Source organism: Dreissena polymorpha, chromosome 11, assembly GCF_020536995.1.
Source record: "Dreissena polymorpha isolate Duluth1 chromosome 11, UMN_Dpol_1.0, whole genome shotgun sequence".
Lineage (NCBI taxonomy): Eukaryota > Metazoa > Mollusca > Bivalvia > Myida > Dreissenidae > Dreissena > Dreissena polymorpha.
This window is the reverse complement of record NC_068365.1, coordinates 24,748,238-24,768,152: the sequence shown is the minus strand read 5'-3', so window position 1 is coordinate 24,768,152 and position 19,915 is coordinate 24,748,238. Positions and strand designations below refer to the sequence as shown.

Genomic DNA, 19,915 nt, shown 5'->3' with positions numbered 1-19,915 from the left:
CAATCATTTGGTTTAATTCAGTATGAATAATATCTTTAAAACAACTACCTTCATCTGCATCAGTCGCAAAATCACTATACGCCTCTTCTAATACAGTAATAATGATCCACGAGAACGGAAATCGAAGTTTGAACTCATGATCTGCACACCCTGTACCAACAACAAGCATTTCCTCTAGCGTCCCCGATGAATTTGACGATGGCAGACAGTCATTATACTATAACATTTATAAAGTATACATATACACATTTTTTCAGTATCTGAGTCTATAAGTCTCCACATAAAAACTGCGCCTAAATATACACCTAACGTTATAGATAGTATTCGTTCATTCGATAAGACTTAGTCTTAATGGAACTTACTGTTGCTTTCCATCATTAGTATAATTCATTTAAAAAAATACAACATGGTGATTGGAACGCCATGATTGATCGTTTGATTGATCATTGTTCGTTTAGTGTACCCTTATTATTTAAAAAAAAAAGCGTTTCAGTGTGTAATGTTTTCATTACGCCGTTTGATCAGGTGATCTTGCGAAATTAAATATGCGTATTATGAATAAATAATGGACCATCATATGCAAAGCGTGATATGAAATAATTTGAAGGGTCTTCTTTTCAAACGAAAATAACAAAAGGCATGATATTATGTTTAACTACCGTTGCGTTATGTGATAATGATAGTGACAAAACCACATAGTACAAGTTTTTTGTGCGCCTTGATCAGGTAAGTATCAAATGAACTTTTCAATAAGTCCTCACATAGTCCTGCATTTATACAGAAGAGACTGACAATGAAATGCTTTAATTTAACTTTTGGATCTTTCAAATACGCATGGAGTGAAACGATAGATAGTTTACATCTCTACCCGAAAATGGTTACTTCACATATTTCGATTTGTGTTAAGTCGTTGTGTGACATAATCACCATTCAGAAATGTCTTAAATAAAACATATACAAATGACCTTTTTGAAAAATAATATTCATACAATATTGTTAACTGCGGAAAAAATATATTCAATTGATGAAATAATGTTCGTATGCGTATAAAATATAAATAAAATTATTCCTCAAAGCACATTTTCAAGACAAATCACCATGAGTTTATTAAAATACACCAACGAGTATAATCTTTCTTCTTGAATTATGTTGTTTTTTTTAAAAGGTATTTATGTTATATATTTTTTATAGATTTGAGTGTTGCAAAAAGCATTCAGTCAATCGTTATGATGATTTGTGCATTTCGGACATAGAAAACAATAACGTCATTTACAAAGACTTCTCTAAATATCTTAAAACGTAATACGGCATAAGCAATACACTTAAATTGATATTATATATATATATATATATATATATATAACTTACAGATGATACGCATGTTAATAAATTAAGTAACACAATTAATAAATATATATTCTTTTAATGTGATTAATTGATTTTAACATATCGCGATCTCCGAACTTTTAAATGTAACATTGACTTTGAGGTTATGACACAAATTTTACAAGCGACTTTTCTTACGATTAATTGCTTATTAGTCAAGTTATTTCTTAATTACAGTATATGGCAAAGTTATAAGAAAAGGTGCAAAGCCTTCAATAGTTCAAAATTCTTGTATGGCCAACTGCTATATGCTGCCTCTACGGGAATAGAACTATTCAAACTTTTAATGACAATACTAACGAAATGGCAAACACTTGACTTTTACAAATAACATTGCATTCAAATGTGAATTACTGAGTCAACCCTATATTCAATATAAATATGAGTTGTCTGGCATGCCATATAAGTTTATGTATGGCTAGAGCGGTAATAAGGTGTTTTTCTAGGATTTGACTTAGCCACCTATGTTTGGACGCAAGTGACCAAGACACGAACTTAATCTAGATATTACATGTTAAGATAAATACCATGATCAAGTTTCTTTCAGAGTTAATATAAAATGTGGCCCCTAGAATATTAACGTGCTAAACGTGGACGACGAATCACACATACACCCCACAGAGTACACGAAAAACACCGGACACCACACGACACAGGACGCCGGATATATGGTTATATATAAAGCTCATCTTTGACACTTCTTGCTCAATTGATCTTACAAATTTAGTAATAAATGAGTTTTTGCATTTTTGCCTTACAGTGTGCCATTCTCAGCATACAAGTTAAGTGTACGGTGAATATAATGATGCAACAGAAAACAGCGTAAAAGAAGCTATGCGTAATTTTGCACAACTGTATTCAAAAAGATATATACCGTAAGAGGAAGTGTGTCATTTTGGCCGATGCATTTCAGCCAGAAATTTCGCTTCCACTTTGCATCACAAATAGCCATGTCCATGTTGCTGTTTTTGTCAAGGAATGTGAAAATACCAGCTAAAACCGGCGTCACCTTAGCAACTATAGTGCTACAAAACGATCTCCTGTAAAGGAAAAAGTGGCTTTTCTTGAAAATGCAACATACGGTATAGATATTTTTAATAATCTATCGTTTCCTGATAAGGCTATTATTTGAAATTAGGTGTTTGAGAAAAAAATACAAAGACTCATTCGCACCGAAATGTTCCATTTTTGTTGATAGTTTCAATTCCAGCCGCTTGTTTCGCTAACCAATATTTATGTAAGTCTGACTCCTTTTCTTTTTCTCGGAACAGTTTTACAATCCAAGATATTATTCCCGTTGTAAATTTGCTTTTTTCTGTAAATATAAACAAGAGAATGAAATTATGAATGCATATAAAATCGTAAATTGCTATACGATGCATTATTTTAATTAACTTGTATCTCATAGTATATATAACACAACCTCCATAAAATACGACTTATGCACATATCATAATCATAACTCGGACGACAAGTTATCATCAAGACAGGCGTAATGCCGTTAATAGACCTTAAAAACATTTTGTTTAAAATGGGTTTATTAAAGTTGATTGTATTTGTGTTAGTATTCGTGTTTTAGGTCCTCGTGCGTTTTAAAGCACACTTTATTGAAAGAAATACTTCGCGATTTTCCATAGTAAAGAAAATTCAATAATATTATTACCAATATTTAAACGGAATTGGTGTGAAAATGTGTGTTACCAGAGCATACTTTGTACTAATTCATTCAACGAACAGGTACATACCGATAAATCAGTTTTGGCTTTCTGACGTCTGTCAATATGAGCATTATGCTTATCTTTATGCATGAATATCTCAATATACCGGTATCATCAATATATCAGTATAACGATGGAACCAAGTTAAAAGATAAAATGATCTTCATTGTAAGATAACGCTGGCCACATATCAAACATTTATCGACATTCTAGTATATTTCATAATTTACTTCAAGTCATTACGATAGTCATCGCCCGAAAACAAGTTGAATCAAGTACACTCAAAACAGAAGTGAGTAAAACTAGCAATAACATAGAAGCAATGATTTTTAACAAATACAAACACGCCAATTAATTACAACGAGAAAAATGTCTTTCGAGTTTTAAACAATGAAACAAGAACTTCTCTGAAATCTCTTTGTTATGGACTATTTTTCAAATGAAAACGCTTTTAACGCACGAAGACCTTTGGCGTGATAAGAAAATAATAGTTATCTATTTATTTAAATTCAATTTCAAAGTCTATAAAAAAAACATATTCTTATTTGTAAGTTATTCTAGTTATTGGTTAAATTGTATAAGTTATGTAATGTAATATCCCTCTACATTTCTTTGAAAGATTCTTTCGAACTAAAACTGTATTAATCGTCGATAAAGCAAAGTATTGTGCGGTCATCCGACACCTGTTCAGTATTGCCTTTATAATGAGAACATGTTATACTACGTGTGATTACATTTTGCCATTCCGTGCTCAAAGGAGCCAGTAAGTTAATACATAGATGAAATTAATCATCGTATCGAAATAAGTATACGAAATCCAAAGATGCGCGTGTGGCCTTATTCCAGGACACTTAGATAAAATAAAATAACACAAGAGAGGGAGAAGAAGCAAGAGAAGGAAGGAAAGGGGGAGAAAGTGGGAGCGGAAAGAACAGGGAAAGCGACAAACACAATTAAAAATATCGTGTGACGTAAAAAAATGTCATTAACTTGGTTTGAAAACGATTTTACTTTTTAACTGAACTGGAACTGTAAAAATGCTTAGCACTTTGCAAGCGAACATGAATATATTGTAAGATGATTGTCTTATTAGGGCATGCTTAAAGCGGTTTTCATTCTTAACGTTTTAAAAAGTTCATATACTTTGAAAGTATTACCTATGCTTTCGATGTCTTTGCCAAATGACTGCAGAACTATTTCAATCCTTTTAGTTGCTCTTTGTTCCCCTCGGCAACTGTCCTTTACCATCGATAGCGCAGGCTGTATACAAGTTCTTAGGATGTTTTTTATGCTTACACGTTGTAATCTGAATAATTCCAGGTTGCTATCAACATGACTTTTCGGATTAGGTTGAATATTCGAAGAAGTATCCAAAGATGCAAGTGTGTATCTATTAAGGATAAATAAAAATAAAATTGTAAAACATATTATCTTTTTAGTTAGCTGACTCTTGCATGCTGTATATTATGACCTGTAATATATCAGCAGAAATTGCGAATGCATGGTGTTGCACGAAACATTGTCACATCTTACAGAAGAAATCACTAAAAAAAAGCACATACGATAAAAAACAAATGATACATTAAAAATGATACGTCTTGAAATTAAATGCATGGTATCAATCAATTGAAGAGTGTGTATGCACTTACCGTAACTCTAAATTTAGAATTTAGATACAAAAAAAAAATATTAAAAACAAACAGGTGTCCGAAAAGAGACAAAAAACAGGTTTTCGAAAATTTAGAGACCATAAAATTTTGCAGTGACTATCGGATTCCGGTATGCAATATGTATAGCGTCTATTGTTTCAACGAATAACAGCATATGCTTGTAAAGCACACGCCGATAGTATAAATTACTTTTTACATGTTTCAATTAAAAGCTGTTTGGTGAAGTCAATGTCTATTACCGGTATACATAGTTTTACACCCAATAATGAAAATGTAATGGTCCATAGCCATACGCATTCGTCTGCCAGGTATTATATCCTTAATCCGGTTGTAAAAACGCAAGATCGAAGTGTAACCTGATAGGCGCAACAGGGCGGAATTATGCTATAATAGCATTGTAAAATAAACTGTCCAAAAATTTAGAGTCATTTAATATGGACAAAAACCAGTGTATCCGAAAATATAGAGTCACGAAAAATAATTATTTTTGCTAAAAACGGGATAGCCAAAAATATACAGTATCAGAAAACTTAGAGTAATTACGGTATATGCATATAAGAAGAATTGCAGTGGTGGACCAATAGCATTTTTCAACATGCCTAATTGTATACAAATGACAAGTACTTTTTTGTTATGTTTTATGCCTACGGTTACAAAACTAACTAACGGTTACTGTTAGTATAAAATCATGGATAAGATGGCTACAAAAATGCAGTTTTTGGTTCTGTAACTAAATATTTCATAGTGACGAACACAACATATTAGGTAAATGTTTTGATTCTCATATATAATAGAATATATTATTCTTTCATAGGACCATATAAATAAATGAATATATATATATATATATATATATATATATATATATATATATATATATATATATATATATATATATATATATATATATTTATATATATTTATATATATAACACAAAGAGCATGGCTGATAAAGGCACTAACGATAACATATGGTCTAAACGTTACGACGAAAAATCAAGTTGATCATTTCTATAAAATAAATAGCACCTTTTGTCATCAGCGTAGAGGCAACTGGAAAATATTTCACTAACTGACATGCCTTGAAGGTTGTTAAACTGAGGCAAAGTAGAATATTCTGCGTACAAATCGTCAATGTGTGCCGAGTGCCATACCCCACACTGCAAAATGCTATACAAATCAGCAGATTCAAGCGATTAAGTATTATTTTAAAACTTATTTTTAAACATGCGTTTTAGTTTATAAATATACATGCTTACCGTTGCGCTTTTAATATAATGTGTACACGCTTATATATAAGTATTTGAGAAATTTTAACCTGAAAATCAGAGAAGCAGCCTCCAGCTTTTCTCGGCAGTTGAATAATGAAAACAATACAGACAGGAGTTTGTTGTTGATTCCATGTTTTAACAATCTCATCCATAACACAATACCTCGCACATGCAATCAGTTTTGAATTAACGTCGCCGGATTCACACTGAATTATTAACAAGCTTCCGTTCCCATTGTTTGATGCCAGATGTTTCCTATACGAAAACAAAAACTCAGAATAAATGTCCTAGTCATGTGTTAATATACTCAAGTCAAACGAACGGATTGTGAGATATACTTACTCTACTCGAGTACTGAACAGTTGTTCGGTATCAAAAGATGACAATGAAACAATTTCAACTCGTTTCAGACTCTGAACTTCTTTAAGGATCTCCTTATCATGATTTGCAGGCAACAACTTTGAATGGCATGTAACCTATAACAAAGATTCATGTACCTATACAAAAATGCATGTTATTCTCAGGAGTTTAATCGGATGTATAGAAGTCTTTTTTAATTGGATATATATCGACGGTATTCCTTGCATTTATATATAACGAATACAAAATTAAATTCTATATCAAAGGGTATCGACTCTGCTAAAAAACGGGCAGGAAAATAAAGCTAGTATTATCGGCATAAATTGAATATGTGATATATACGTATACACATTTTGTTCTGCAATAAATCCACGTTATTTTGAGAATGAATATGTGTTTCATACTTATTTTCTGTTTTAAAGCAAAAAATGTCAATTCTAAGTGTGCAGTAAAATTAACGTTTTGACATTAATAGAGTATATTATGTCTTTAATTCTTTAATCAAAATGTTTGTCTATTCGAAACATTTATTTTTAACATTTGGTTATTATCTGTGTAAGGAATATGTCTTAGTTTCAAAACAACTGCGATCAATTTTCCCTTCATATGTATTATGTTCACTGATCATGTTTTGCAAACCTTTCAGATACCTGTGCAAATAGCTGAACGCACTCCTCCTTTTCAAGTTTATGTTTTAGATACTGTATAAAGCTGCAGTGTGCCTGTCGTTCATAGTAACAGTTTGTTATCTTTTCTCTCTCTGTTCTGTCCAGTTTGTTGTCACACAGCAGTAACTCTGGGGTTGCACACCACAACAAACAGGCCTTTCCTTCTTCCAATGCCTAACCCGCAATGCCATCAACGTAACAGATAATGTTGTATATACAGACGTAACAATCATGAAAGTTAATACGAATTTTGAAAACAAGATATCAATTTGCATTTGCTCTGACGTTGCTGCTTACCTAGTTTATATATCCGCATGTAAATTGGCAACATGCGAGGAGAATGAATTGTGTTTATACTTACATTTTCATCCGTAATATGTTGCTCAGTGTCATTTTCAAACACTTGCATTATTATTGCAGAACACGTATCTTCTTGGAAACCAACAAATACATCCCGGACTGTCCGTTGTGTTCTAAATAAATTACAATACTATACATTTATTGTCTTACTTTCAGCATTATTTAACATGGTTTTTCTGACACAAAATATGACAGACTAGAAGAATATAAGATTATAAATGCACCACACAGTAAGATTATATCGCAATATTGACATTAATTGACTTCTAGAGCGCTAATATGTCATTTTGGGAAAACAATATAGACTATTCACATATTTTGGGAATACATATAGTTTCCGTTATCACGTAGATATGTATTACTAGTCATACCTTGTTTGCCGTTGTATATTCTCAACGATTGCAAATGAGCGTGCCCATTCGTCCAAAGCATTTGCCAGTTTTGACTGCCTTTCATCCAGGATGCTTTTCATTGTTAGAAAATGCTTTTCAAGACGATTTATCAGTGGAATAGGAAACTTCGTATACACTGTATCTTTCTCAGCAACAACAATTAACCTAATGTGTGTAATGTACATAGTACGTTAATCAGTGATCAGTGATGCTAGTGGACGCTCTCTTATTACGCCATTTGTCATCGTATGGGTTATTGTAAAGCATGGAACAAGAAACTCAATAAATATTTCAAAGATCGAATCGATCTAACGGTCTGGATATTACCCGTTAAAATGGACTCTGTCGCAAATACTATTCAAATTGGCAAATTTTCAATCACATATTCTACAGTAATATAAATATCATAATTCTAGCAAAAGATCAATAATGCCCTTAAAACAAAGTAACAGGCGACGATGCCTAGTCAATACTCTAAAAGCACTGCGTGCATAAGTTTTAACAAAAAGAAAATATACGTTCTTGAGATCTTGAGAAAAACTAAAAGGCACCTTTAAACACGTCATGTTGTCATGAAAAAAGTGCTTTACGTTGAATCATCCTGCTGTAATAAGCTGACAATATGCACAAGTTCTCCCTATATGGATACTACGAATAAAGTTGTGTAAAATCACAATCATAAAACGAACAGTTCATTTACAAAGGCAGTTATACACGTATGTCCACAAAAAATGGACGCTGCGTGACCAGTCTCCACACAATTCGTCACAGCATTACAGTACACCATTAAAACGAAATAAAATGATAGCATTGGTCGTAATCGATTGTAATAGCAAGGGGTTGCGATTTTGTGAACGCCAAATCTAACACATATCTCAGAATTATGCTTAAAAAATGCACAATTACACAAGAAACAATACTGAAAACCAAAAAGACAAAACACCGAAAATAAATAAATCTTGGATTATCGCCATCTATTAAAACGAAACAGTGTTGGTGTTTAAACCAGTTAACGTGCTTGGGCGGCGAACATGAAAAAAGTCCGATTATTTATTCAACATATTAATTTTAATACATATTAACGCCACAAATAAGCAATTATAATAAAATAGCTAAATTAAATTACAAGAGATCTGTTAAATTGTCATGAAACAACTAAATGTTTAAATGTAAACCTGAAATGTGTAAGCTGTTGAGGTACAATAACATTAAACAAAACATGCTTTAATTTTATTAAGCATCATTAAGTTCTTTGTCAACACATATTATCAATTTCACGATAAACAAACCATAAACAAAGAACTTTTAACGATCATTGGCACGATTACATGAAACAAAACAAGCTATTATTGTATTAAGTATCATCACTTCTTTGTCGGAACATATAATCAAGTTTTCGATAATCCGGAATGTTGGATGAAGCAAAACAAGACGAAAATGTGATACATTAAATTGCATTCCTAAAAAACATGTGTCCTGCTAAAAACAAAACCTAGAAGTAATGTGACTTAATAAGCGATGGGTACAGTGTTTAAACAAAAGAAGTGTACGATGAAAGAATGCCGTATCGAAAGGAGTGTAAGTAAGCGCGTTTCCAGAAACCTGAATAAAACTTCCGCACCGCTTTGTAGCATGCATAAGTGCAACCCAAAAGGAAAACTACATCGACCCTTGGCGATCATGATTTTTCAACAGATAAAACCAAATTTTGAACATCACACTAAATGTGTTTAAAACATATTATGCTGATTCGGCAGGATAAGCGATTTATCGAGTGTTCACATAATTTTTTTCTTCAATTTGATTAAGTGGCCCAATGAAACCCAGTTAAGGCACAGATATTATTGAGACAAATGTTCTAATCATGTTTGATTTTGTCATGCATGTGGTCTACAAATAGTTTACACGGTAAAATTATTGACGAAGAGAGATTGACATCATTAGCCCGGTCATAAGCTCATTTGACACATATGAACGAATCGGCATATTACTCAATAGTAAAATCAGAAGCATTGTCTAAACAAATTCTTAGCCAGTGCAAGTTTATAGCCGGTTAAAATCAGGAGCAGATAATTTCATATTTAGCTCATTGCGAAATGCAAATTTCATAAGAAGGACACTTCTGACGAATCCTGTCATTGGAAGTGAAATTTGCAATATCGAAATCAATCGAAATCATTACGTTTTTCAGATATAAATATATTTACAAATATTTATTCAATTTTATTAAAACAAATATTGTTAAACAGGCCAACTAAAATAATATTGTTTACACAAATTCAAAGTTCGCAATGACAAGTTGCTCATAATATAAATCACCCTATAATCACTTTAAAAGCATCGTTCCTTCCCACAGAATGGTTCACATGTATTGAAATGACTTCACAGTATTTTCAAAACAGTGTACGCTGTATAGTATCAATAATTGAACGTAAATGAATAATACATCAATTAAATACTTAAACTCTTCTGCTTTAGAGACGGAAAAAAACTTATTTTGTTTCTATACATATCACCTCAGTAAGCGTTTTGAAAGTGTACATTTTCGTCATGTTACTTAACCAAAATAAATTTACAAAGTTGTACATGGAATATATTGCAACGGCCATATTGAGGCGAAATACATCAGTTATAAGTGAATACTTTCTGTGCCTTGTTCCTAGTATCTCCTCTGTATACGAAACATAGTATTACGTTTTAATAAGCTATTTAAAAGGCGTTTTACAAACACTGTCTAAATCAACAATCCTGAAATCACATATGGGTCAGGTCTCATTTATTTTTTTTAAATCGTACATGTGTAGTTTAGTCCAATTATATTTGATAATTATAATAATATTTAGTGATGTTTATTTGATCGTATTTCCTGACCAAAGTGTCCTTTGAGTTCTTTAGATAGCAAAAATTGTAGACGTGGCAGATTGAGTATCGGAAAGCATTTATTTGGAATAGTCTGTTCACAAAAAGTATTTAACTTGTTAGAAGAACAATATATTTGCCTATTCAGTATAACCATTGAATCAAATATAATTATATTTATGAAAAGCATTCAAATATCACGCATAACAAAAAACAAAGTCAGAAATAAGAGGTTCCCAAGTTATATTCATGTGCGCATCAATTGTGTGATTAAATCTAGTCCATTGTTAAACATTATATCAAGCAGACTTTGATGCATAAACATTAATAAATTAATATGTTATAATCAAGTATTCGCAGCTTCTTTTGCTAGTTCAGAAACAAATGCATAAGGATTATAAATTGTTACCTGAAATTCTTGTGAACAGTACACTTCAACCTGTGAGTTCCTAGACCAAGGTCCACATATCTTTCTCCTCCGTAGTATACGTAGTACTGATTAAGAGCGTCATAAAGACTTTCGTATACATTCTCCAAGTTTAACAGAATAACCGTTTTTCCCGTCTCCATGCATGATTTTATCTTGTTTATGTTTCGACAAACCTAAATTAACAGAAATTTAAAAGTATAAAACTAATATAAATTTAGTAATTTGTTTTTCACTAGTGATATTGCTGAATTGCAAATTTACCTGTGTGTATTCTTGGTCACTGCGAAAACTGCTTCCAAAGATCGTTATTGGCTTAACTTCACTTCTCTTTTTAAAAAGTTGTTTCTGAATGATGGATAACGCGCCATAGTTGTCGGTCAATAACAGCAAATAGCGACTTTCTCTGTAAATAATCTAATAGTTCAAGCCAAGGATTTAAGATAAATGAGAGAGGGATGTAAATTGAGTCGAATCATTTTCAAAGGTAATGTTATATTAAGAAAGCAATAATATGTACCGAAGTTCATACGAGAAAAGTGTATTCACATATATGTGTATCATGCATAAGGAATATTAATACTCATTTGCAAAACAAAACTTATGAATTTCCTTTAGATTTGCCTATTTAAGATCAAGTAAAAGGTAAAATGCGTTTTGCTTAATAAGTGATGGCTTTTATATAATAATTCCATTACTTTCATTTTATTTGTTGTCTACTAAAAGTTGTCTTTCCCTTGGTATATTTTCATTTGCTTATGTGATTCTTTGTTTTCCCATGGGGTGTTTTCCCATGTTTTGCAAGGGAAAAAATACATTTGAATATTGAGTTGTTTGTTTACTGCAGTAGTAATAGCAATAGTAAGCTATATACAGATTTAATGATGTTAAGCAATATTAAAGTGATCGTGTTGGTATTATTCAGAATAGTAAGGTTCCAGCAAGATATGATGATCCGTCAGAAAAATGATAAATAATGATAATGACGATGTGGTTGTTAAGGATGATGATACATTGTAATAGAATGATGGCTTTTGCAAACATACAAGGATATTTTTAACCCAAGAAACTTCAAAAGCAAACAACTATGATAATGGTTTACGGATGCTCGTCTGTAAGGACAATTGAGAACTGCGTTATACGCTAAGGTGTTTCATTAAAACTAGTTACTTACATGTACAAATGTACAAATATCTTACACAATTATATAACCCCATTTTCACTTGTTGTTGTGTTTTACTCTTTATTAATTGCCTAAGTTACGTCAAGACGAGAAGAATTGAGAAGCAGAAAGAGAAGAAAAGAAGTATAATAAGACAATTATTCGTGTAGGTTATGAAAAGTAGAAGGATATTAAAAGTAATGATGTCACTGTCTATGTAACTGTTATAGCTACATATTATAGATGTATTGCGTAAGTGTTTACAACTTGTAGATATAATATATAAAGTGATAAAGCTTAATATTGTTTGAAAATTTCCTAAATGCATGAAATAAATATTCAACTTATTCTAAGAAAAGCATGTGTCGTTTCAATCAATCCTAAAAACTCAATGGAATATCCAAACATTATTCATTAATTAACATCAGAATGCTTTACGCTTCTAAATCTTGAAAATAAGTTTTATCTAAAAGATTACTAAATTGTGTAAAAAAACATTTGTATAAAGCAGCAACACAAACTTTGAGTTGTAACATCTGTAAAAACGTTGAGCATGAGGTCCATATATACTTATATACAGACATCCGCAAAATGTATAATCAGCTAATCAGATACTAGATTTGCTTTAAGATATAAACTATTTATGAATAAATATGTGAATGAAAATTCACTGCATCCGTTGTAATGCTTATGTTAAGACAAGTAATTTACAAATAATGTACGATACGAGCATCTAAGATTATGTTTATGATAATACAAACGTGCGTATAATATTTATGAATATATCATAAAAAAATGTGCAAATAATATTATATGTTAATTGGAAACAGATACCGCAAAGTGAAAAACCATTATATAACTTAATGCGCTTGGCGACGAGCGTAATGTTTCAGTTTCTCAATTGCAGCGCAAGTATCTCACTTGCGGCGCAAGTACGATTACATTACACGAACCGTAATATTATTTGAACTGACATAAATTATTCAGAATAACGACGTTCGTGTTTAAAGTCGATTGACTTAAATGAATCAATGTTGCTCGCAGCGACAGTTAGTTGGCACGAGATATTAAACAAGAGTGCCAAACTGTCACAAGATACGCCCGTGTAGCATGATATCACAACTAATGGAATAGGGTAAAAGACACAATGGTGATATTTTCAAACGCACTAAGTGACCCTGTGACCTATTTTTTGACCCGGCATGACCCATATTTGAAATTGACCGAGATATCATTTAGAAACAACTTCTGACCAAATTTGATGAAGATCGGATGAAAAATACTTCAATTAGAGAGCGGACACCATGCTAAATGCTTAAAATGCACTAAGTGACAACGTTACTTAGTTTTTGACCCGGCATGACCCATATTTTAACTTGACCAAGATATCATCTAGACACAGTTACTGACCAAATTTTCCGAAGATCGGATGAAAACGATTTAAATTAGAGAGCGGACACCATGCTAATTGCTTGAAATGGACAAAGTGACCTCGTAACCTAGTTTTTGACCCGGCATGACCCATATTTAAAGTTAACCTAGATATCATTAAGACACAATTGCTGACCAAATTTGGTGAAGATCAGATGAAAACTACTTCAATTGGAGAGCAGACACCATGCTAAATCCTTGAAATGCACTGAGTGACCCCGTGACCTATTGTTTGACCCGGCATGAATCATAATCGAACATGACCTAGATATTGTCTAGATACAACTTCTGACAAAGCTTTGTGAAGATCGGATGAAAACAACTTCAATTAGATAGCGGACACCATTGCAAATCCTTGCTAAATCCTTGAATGCACCAAGTGACCCTGTGACATATTTTTTGACCTGGCACAACCAATATTCGAACTTGACCTAGATATGGTATATATTCAACTTCTGACCAAGTTTGGTAAAGATTGGATTACAACTACTTAAATTAGAGAGCGGAAACCATGCTAAATCCTTGAAATGCACTAAGTGACCCTGTGACCTAGTTTTTGACCCGACATGACCCATATTCAAACGTGATCTAGATATTGTTTAGATACAACTTCTGACCAAGTTTGGTGAAGATCGAATGAAAACTATTTGAATTAGAGAGCGAACACTGCAGTGGACGCCGCCCGCCCGCCGCCGCCCGCTCGCCAAGAGTGAAACTATAATACGTCCCGTGTTCAACGGACGTATAAACAAGAAACGTATTTGGAAACACCGCTTGTCGCAACCTAGTTTACTGGTACTGAGTTAAATCTGTTGCGGATTTAACAATATGAATTATAGCAACTAATATGTTAGTTTATTTTATTTTTGTTTGAGTAGTGGTATTTTAATGGAACATTAAAATATTAAATAACATACCCTTTTAATTTGACCGAACCCAACAGACAAGCTTCAATTAATCCTTTTGGATTGCAATCGGGATCATGAAAACTTGGCTGAAAAGGAAGTCATATTTACTCATTGTACTGTTAAATGCATACATTTACATCAATGCATTTGGATTGTAGCATTAAATCACAGTTCATGAACAGGACTTAATAACTTAATAATGTACCCGTTATGAAAGCTTTTTAACAATACTATTGACTTCATAACTACAAATATGTGTACATATTTAGAAGTCGTTCATGAGTTTTTCCATCAAACTTATGCTTAATTTGATGTCTTAAAAATAAGTCTTACAGAACCACTGCATGTTATCACTGAACGTAGTCGATCTTCAAAGTGTTTCTCCGGATTTATCAGTTCAAGTCCTCCGAAGTTTCTTTTAACGCAGTGCAATACCTCGAACCATGTCGGTGTTTGCTTTGATTTGTCGACAAACGCGTAAATCATCTTTATCAAGCTTAAATATTTATTACTTAACAATTAGATTTTAATATAACATAAAATAGTACAAGTATTGCAATATTAACAGGGATAAATAAGCTTCATGAGTAGCCGGCTAATTTTTTAGAAAGAACGATACTCTTTATTTGTGATAAGTGACAATAAGTGAAATTACACAAAACAGATATTAAACACAATCAATATGAATTACATTGAACACATTGTCTGGAATGGTCCATGTTAATACTTCTTCGCGTAAAACATGTACGGGCGATTATGTTTTGTATTTAATATTCTCCATTTTAATGAAAAACACCATACAATAAAGCAAACAAATCATTTAAGCAGAATTTCAAATTTTTGGAGTTTGCCTTTCCAATAACTATGATAAATAAATATCTGGTATACTCATAGGGGCATCGAACTTTGTGTAATAGTCCGCAATACAAAATCGTATTACTATCTTCAATCTATTTTGGCCAATGTTTAAATATAGCATGTGTCTACTGTTACCTTTGGTTAATTAACTTTGCTGATAAGAGTTACCTTGTTATTTCAACACATACCAAATAGGACAATATCGCAAATTTAACGGGTTGAAATGATTAAAGAATTAAACTTAGCATTCAACTGAAAGCAACCACGCCTATTTACCTGTAGAAATCCCGCAAACCAAAGAACTCGCGCATCTGTTCTGATGCTTCACGAAACACTTCAAGATAGGCCAAAGTAAGTGGTTCAATTAACGGCTCCATAAATGGCTGTATCGCTTCATTTGTTTGGCATATACCTCTAGAAATAACATAATATTATTTAGCATTGCTCAAGATGATGAAAAGGTAAACTCTACAGAAAACAAAAGAAATTTACCTGGCGCTTTGTTTTAGTTCTTCGGTATCAGGAACCTCTCTCTGTACAAGAATACCTCTGTTCATTTTCGCAGGATCGAGTGCCCAATTCGATAATCCAACAAATGCTACCTGTGTTTTCAATACAACATAATACAATAATAACTCTAATAAAAGTATTTACTTAAGGCTAATTCGTTAGATTTTAGTAATTTAATAATTATTGCATCATATTCTGTGAGGAGTTGTACCATCGAGTTTTTTGTGAGATGTATTATCGCATAAAAGGGGCAGCAACGAGAACAATCAAAGATTTATTTTAACATTATTTACATTTTTAATGCAGCATTCATCGTTACAAAAATATATGCAAAATACATTAGAAAATATAATCTTTATATTTACTGATAATGTACAATGAGCAGGCAAACTAACCTTCTTATATGCTTCTGGGTTTTCATCTCCTTGGCAGCCGTCTTCTAACAGTGGGTGTAATGTCTAATAATATACATGTACCACATAAAAAAATAATGGTTTTGTGAAATGTTGAGGTGTACATATCAATATTTTAACAAAAAAGCAATATTATACTCGATAAAAGAGATCTTTTGCTATGCATAAATGGTTACATTGAAACTAATTTTACAAATATTACCTGTATATGCAGGTCCAAGTAATTACGTTGTAATAAAATTATATACATTCAGCACTAATAAAATATCATAAAGCTCAAACTTATATGCCGATTTTTGAAGGATTGATGCCATATTAGCAAAAAGGTCTACAATCTAAGCTTTTATAAAACATAAATTGCAAAGATGCCTTAAAATACAAGTATTTATACATAAAATAAATCTTTTGAAAGATTACAGTACTTTGAGTGGCATACGTCGACTATCTTCCGCTAGTCCAACCTCATCCAGAACAACGACGGACACAAATGAATTCAAATCTTTTTCTTTCTGAAACTGGGCACATTCCTTGAAGGTATCAACAATTCCCTGGGGAGTTGACAATGGACTACATTGGTATGGTATCATGTGGACCTAAGTAAAAAGTAAAATATGACATATCAAATTTCAGTAACAATTCAGAAAGATCAAGTAGAAAAAATATGTTCACCTGTATCATGTGTTTCCTATAAAAGACATAACACATTTTCCGCTTACTAAACATGAAAAACACGCTGTGTCCATAAATGTACACAGTTTAACAAGGGCACATTACAGAGAAAACCCCATACATTCACTGACATTCTTAAACAAAAACTTTCGTATAACACAAATCTCTAGATTGGAACTTTGAGCAAAGAAAATTATTCATTAAATAAAAAGTATGTCGCTGTGAAAGGAAGTTCATCAATTTAAGATTACAAGAAGACGAACGAGACATAATTCATTGTATTTAGGATTTACAGAAAGGTCAAGACGGACATTTATATGTACGTGCACATCACCAGACGCTTACACCATAACCACGTTTAATATTAAATGGAATACCTGCTTCAGTTGTCTAAACAATGGAAACTTTGCACATTTTCCTTGCATGGCATCAGCGACAATCGTTTTCGTAAGTGATTTTGAACTGCCCGGCTTTCCAACAAGAAAAAGTGGAATCCGCAATTCAATGCAAACTACCATCATAAAAACATTTTCTTTCAAAGCTGTGTTCCTTGCAATATTTTTTTCCAGAGTTACATTATCAAGAAATACATCTTGGCAACTGGAAGAAAAACATGAACATGGCACAAACTTTAAACTCACACATCATCAGCATACATACAACATCATAAAATCAAATATCATGATTGACACACATATTTAGGACCGTTGTTCAAATATATAACCATTCTATTTCTTCCAATATTTGGTCTGCTCCTCCTGGTAGCGGGCATGGTGCTCTAAATGCCCTTGCAACAGTTTCCCTGTAATTTGCACGGCTTCTTAAACACGCATGGTAGCAAACGCCGATGGAAAGAACCAGACATCTTGTCAGATCATCCAATGGCTGGAAGTATAATTATGATTTCGAAAAGAATGTCATTGTTTTCACTTTTCAGTTGACAAGAAGTCAGTTAAAACAGATTTCTAATTTAAATAAATGAAAATATGTATGTAAAAAATGTATTTTAATGCCTTATTTTTGTTTCCATTCGTGGATCCATTTCTTTGTTCACTGTTTAACAGCTTCTTGTTCATTTCTTTAAAAAGATAAGTGTTATCAAACTGTCTGTCGAACCACACTAGAATAGTAAGAACACGCTCTACATCCCTCAGAGACACAAAACTGCATTCGTCCTGAAAATGTTTAATATATTTCATAAGAATGATTTGTGTGTGAACAATTAATCAATGCATTATCGTTGAATAACAATTTGAAGGTACAAAAAAGAAAACTCTTTAAGTTATTATTAATTTATTGTTCAAAATATTTTTATAAATAAGGGATTCGGTTTTTTTTAAAGGTTGATGCTAGCAATAGTCAACAAATCCTTTAAACCATCGCATAAAGTCAAAAATAGCGATATCATCTGCGCGTACAAGCTTATACATTTATACATGCATTTTCTATTTGAACATGTGTCATCGCGCTTCTTTAATAGAACTCTTGCTTCAAGGAATAAGCAAAATACTATCATAAGATGTAAATCGTGGACAACAGAAAGGTTATTTAAATGTAGTTGATCGTCAGAATGCACTGTTATAAAACAGTAACAAATCTTAAGCATACCGGATGCTCGAAGTTGATTTAAGCAATTTAACATATTTTTTTTTTAATGCTCCGTTAAAAGTCAGTTTTTTACCAGTTCTGATTCGTTCAAGAGGTGACATTGGCCGTGAGCTAGCTTGACTACCTTATCCTCAATATAATAAAACTTGATGCCAATTTCATGCAAAAACAAAGGAGATCCCGAACAAAGTTGGAAAGACAGCCTCAAACATTCAACCATTAATTTGATCCCCACCGTGAGTTGTAATGAGTGTTTATTAATGAGCGATTCAATGAGCAAAAACATACAAACATGAGGTTCATGAGAATATTTTGGGGAGTGAAGGAGATATTGAGGCAAAAGTGAGAAATATACAGCTGTAAACAGTATTAATTGCAATTAGTTATTTGAATTATAAGTACTTCACTTACCTTTTGATTTCTCATAAATTGTTGTGACACTGTAAGAATTTCGCTGATAACTTCATTTAAGTCCTTTATATTCGGCAGTTTACCTCCTTCCACCTTTATTTTAATACCATAGACTACTTATTGGAACACACAACAAACATTGAAAATAATATAAACTATTGTTAAATCAACAAAAAAGTAATTGATAAGACCATTATTACCCTGTGTTTGCTTAGGATAACCCGACCCGTAACAAGGCCGCTCTATGTGATTTTTTAATGAATGTTTTCTTACACAAAAGTATTTTTATTTATACTTATTACGAATCAACTTGATAATCCCTTCAATTAAGTAAAATAAAAAGCGCTTATGTTCTTAATGCGACCAATGCATCGTTATTATGCAAATACGTTCGAACTTGTCCCGCGTCTTATCTTCGTTTCGCTCCTAATACATATATGTCACGGAGAACGGAAAACGAAAACGTTAAACGGAACACCAGCTTTACACATTCGGCTAGTTTTAGTTAGTAATTGACATCGACTAAGCTTAGAGGCAACATCATATTTGCATGGATATAAACACTTAATGTGACTGCCAAACATTGTCAACCATCTAGCATATAAGTAACCGAAAGCGTTCAACTTGATACATGTTCTTTTCTATATTCATTGCCATTTTTATTGCGCATAACAAAACAATAGAATTATTTCAAAGGTGGATATGGCTTATATAAACGTAAATCTAATAACAATAAACAGTTATCACAAATTATTGGCCACGAAAATCCGATAAATAAAAAAAGTAACATAATCGCCATACTAGTAAATAGTGTCGTTTGGGTGCATTTGATAA

At 32.3% G+C, this 19,915-nt stretch overlaps 1 protein-coding gene across 1 annotated transcript in view; it reads right to left on the bottom strand.

The window, feature by feature from the left end:
* LOC127850424 (E3 ubiquitin-protein ligase rnf213-alpha-like) overlaps positions 1-19,915 on the bottom strand; it is an 85,176-nt gene that overhangs the window by 40,097 nt on the left and 25,164 nt on the right. Inside the window, exons 29-48 of the mRNA XM_052383447.1 lie at positions 19,082-19,174; positions 18,076-18,237; positions 17,787-17,947; positions 17,440-17,662; positions 16,816-16,986; positions 16,376-16,438; positions 15,963-16,072; positions 15,747-15,884; positions 11,376-11,517; positions 11,094-11,287; positions 7,805-7,990; positions 7,435-7,546; positions 7,056-7,247; positions 6,388-6,521; positions 6,093-6,300; positions 5,804-5,934; positions 4,262-4,494; positions 2,560-2,701; positions 2,261-2,426; positions 49-217 (exon numbers count right to left, since the gene is read on the bottom strand). Of these exons, the coding sequence (XP_052239407.1) occupies positions 49-217; positions 2,261-2,426; positions 2,560-2,701; positions 4,262-4,494; positions 5,804-5,934; positions 6,093-6,300; positions 6,388-6,521; positions 7,056-7,247; positions 7,435-7,546; positions 7,805-7,990; positions 11,094-11,287; positions 11,376-11,517; positions 15,747-15,884; positions 15,963-16,072; positions 16,376-16,438; positions 16,816-16,986; positions 17,440-17,662; positions 17,787-17,947; positions 18,076-18,237; positions 19,082-19,174 (3,130 nt within the window). The remainder of the gene's footprint in view (positions 1-48; positions 218-2,260; positions 2,427-2,559; positions 2,702-4,261; positions 4,495-5,803; positions 5,935-6,092; positions 6,301-6,387; positions 6,522-7,055; positions 7,248-7,434; positions 7,547-7,804; positions 7,991-11,093; positions 11,288-11,375; positions 11,518-15,746; positions 15,885-15,962; positions 16,073-16,375; positions 16,439-16,815; positions 16,987-17,439; positions 17,663-17,786; positions 17,948-18,075; positions 18,238-19,081; positions 19,175-19,915) is intronic.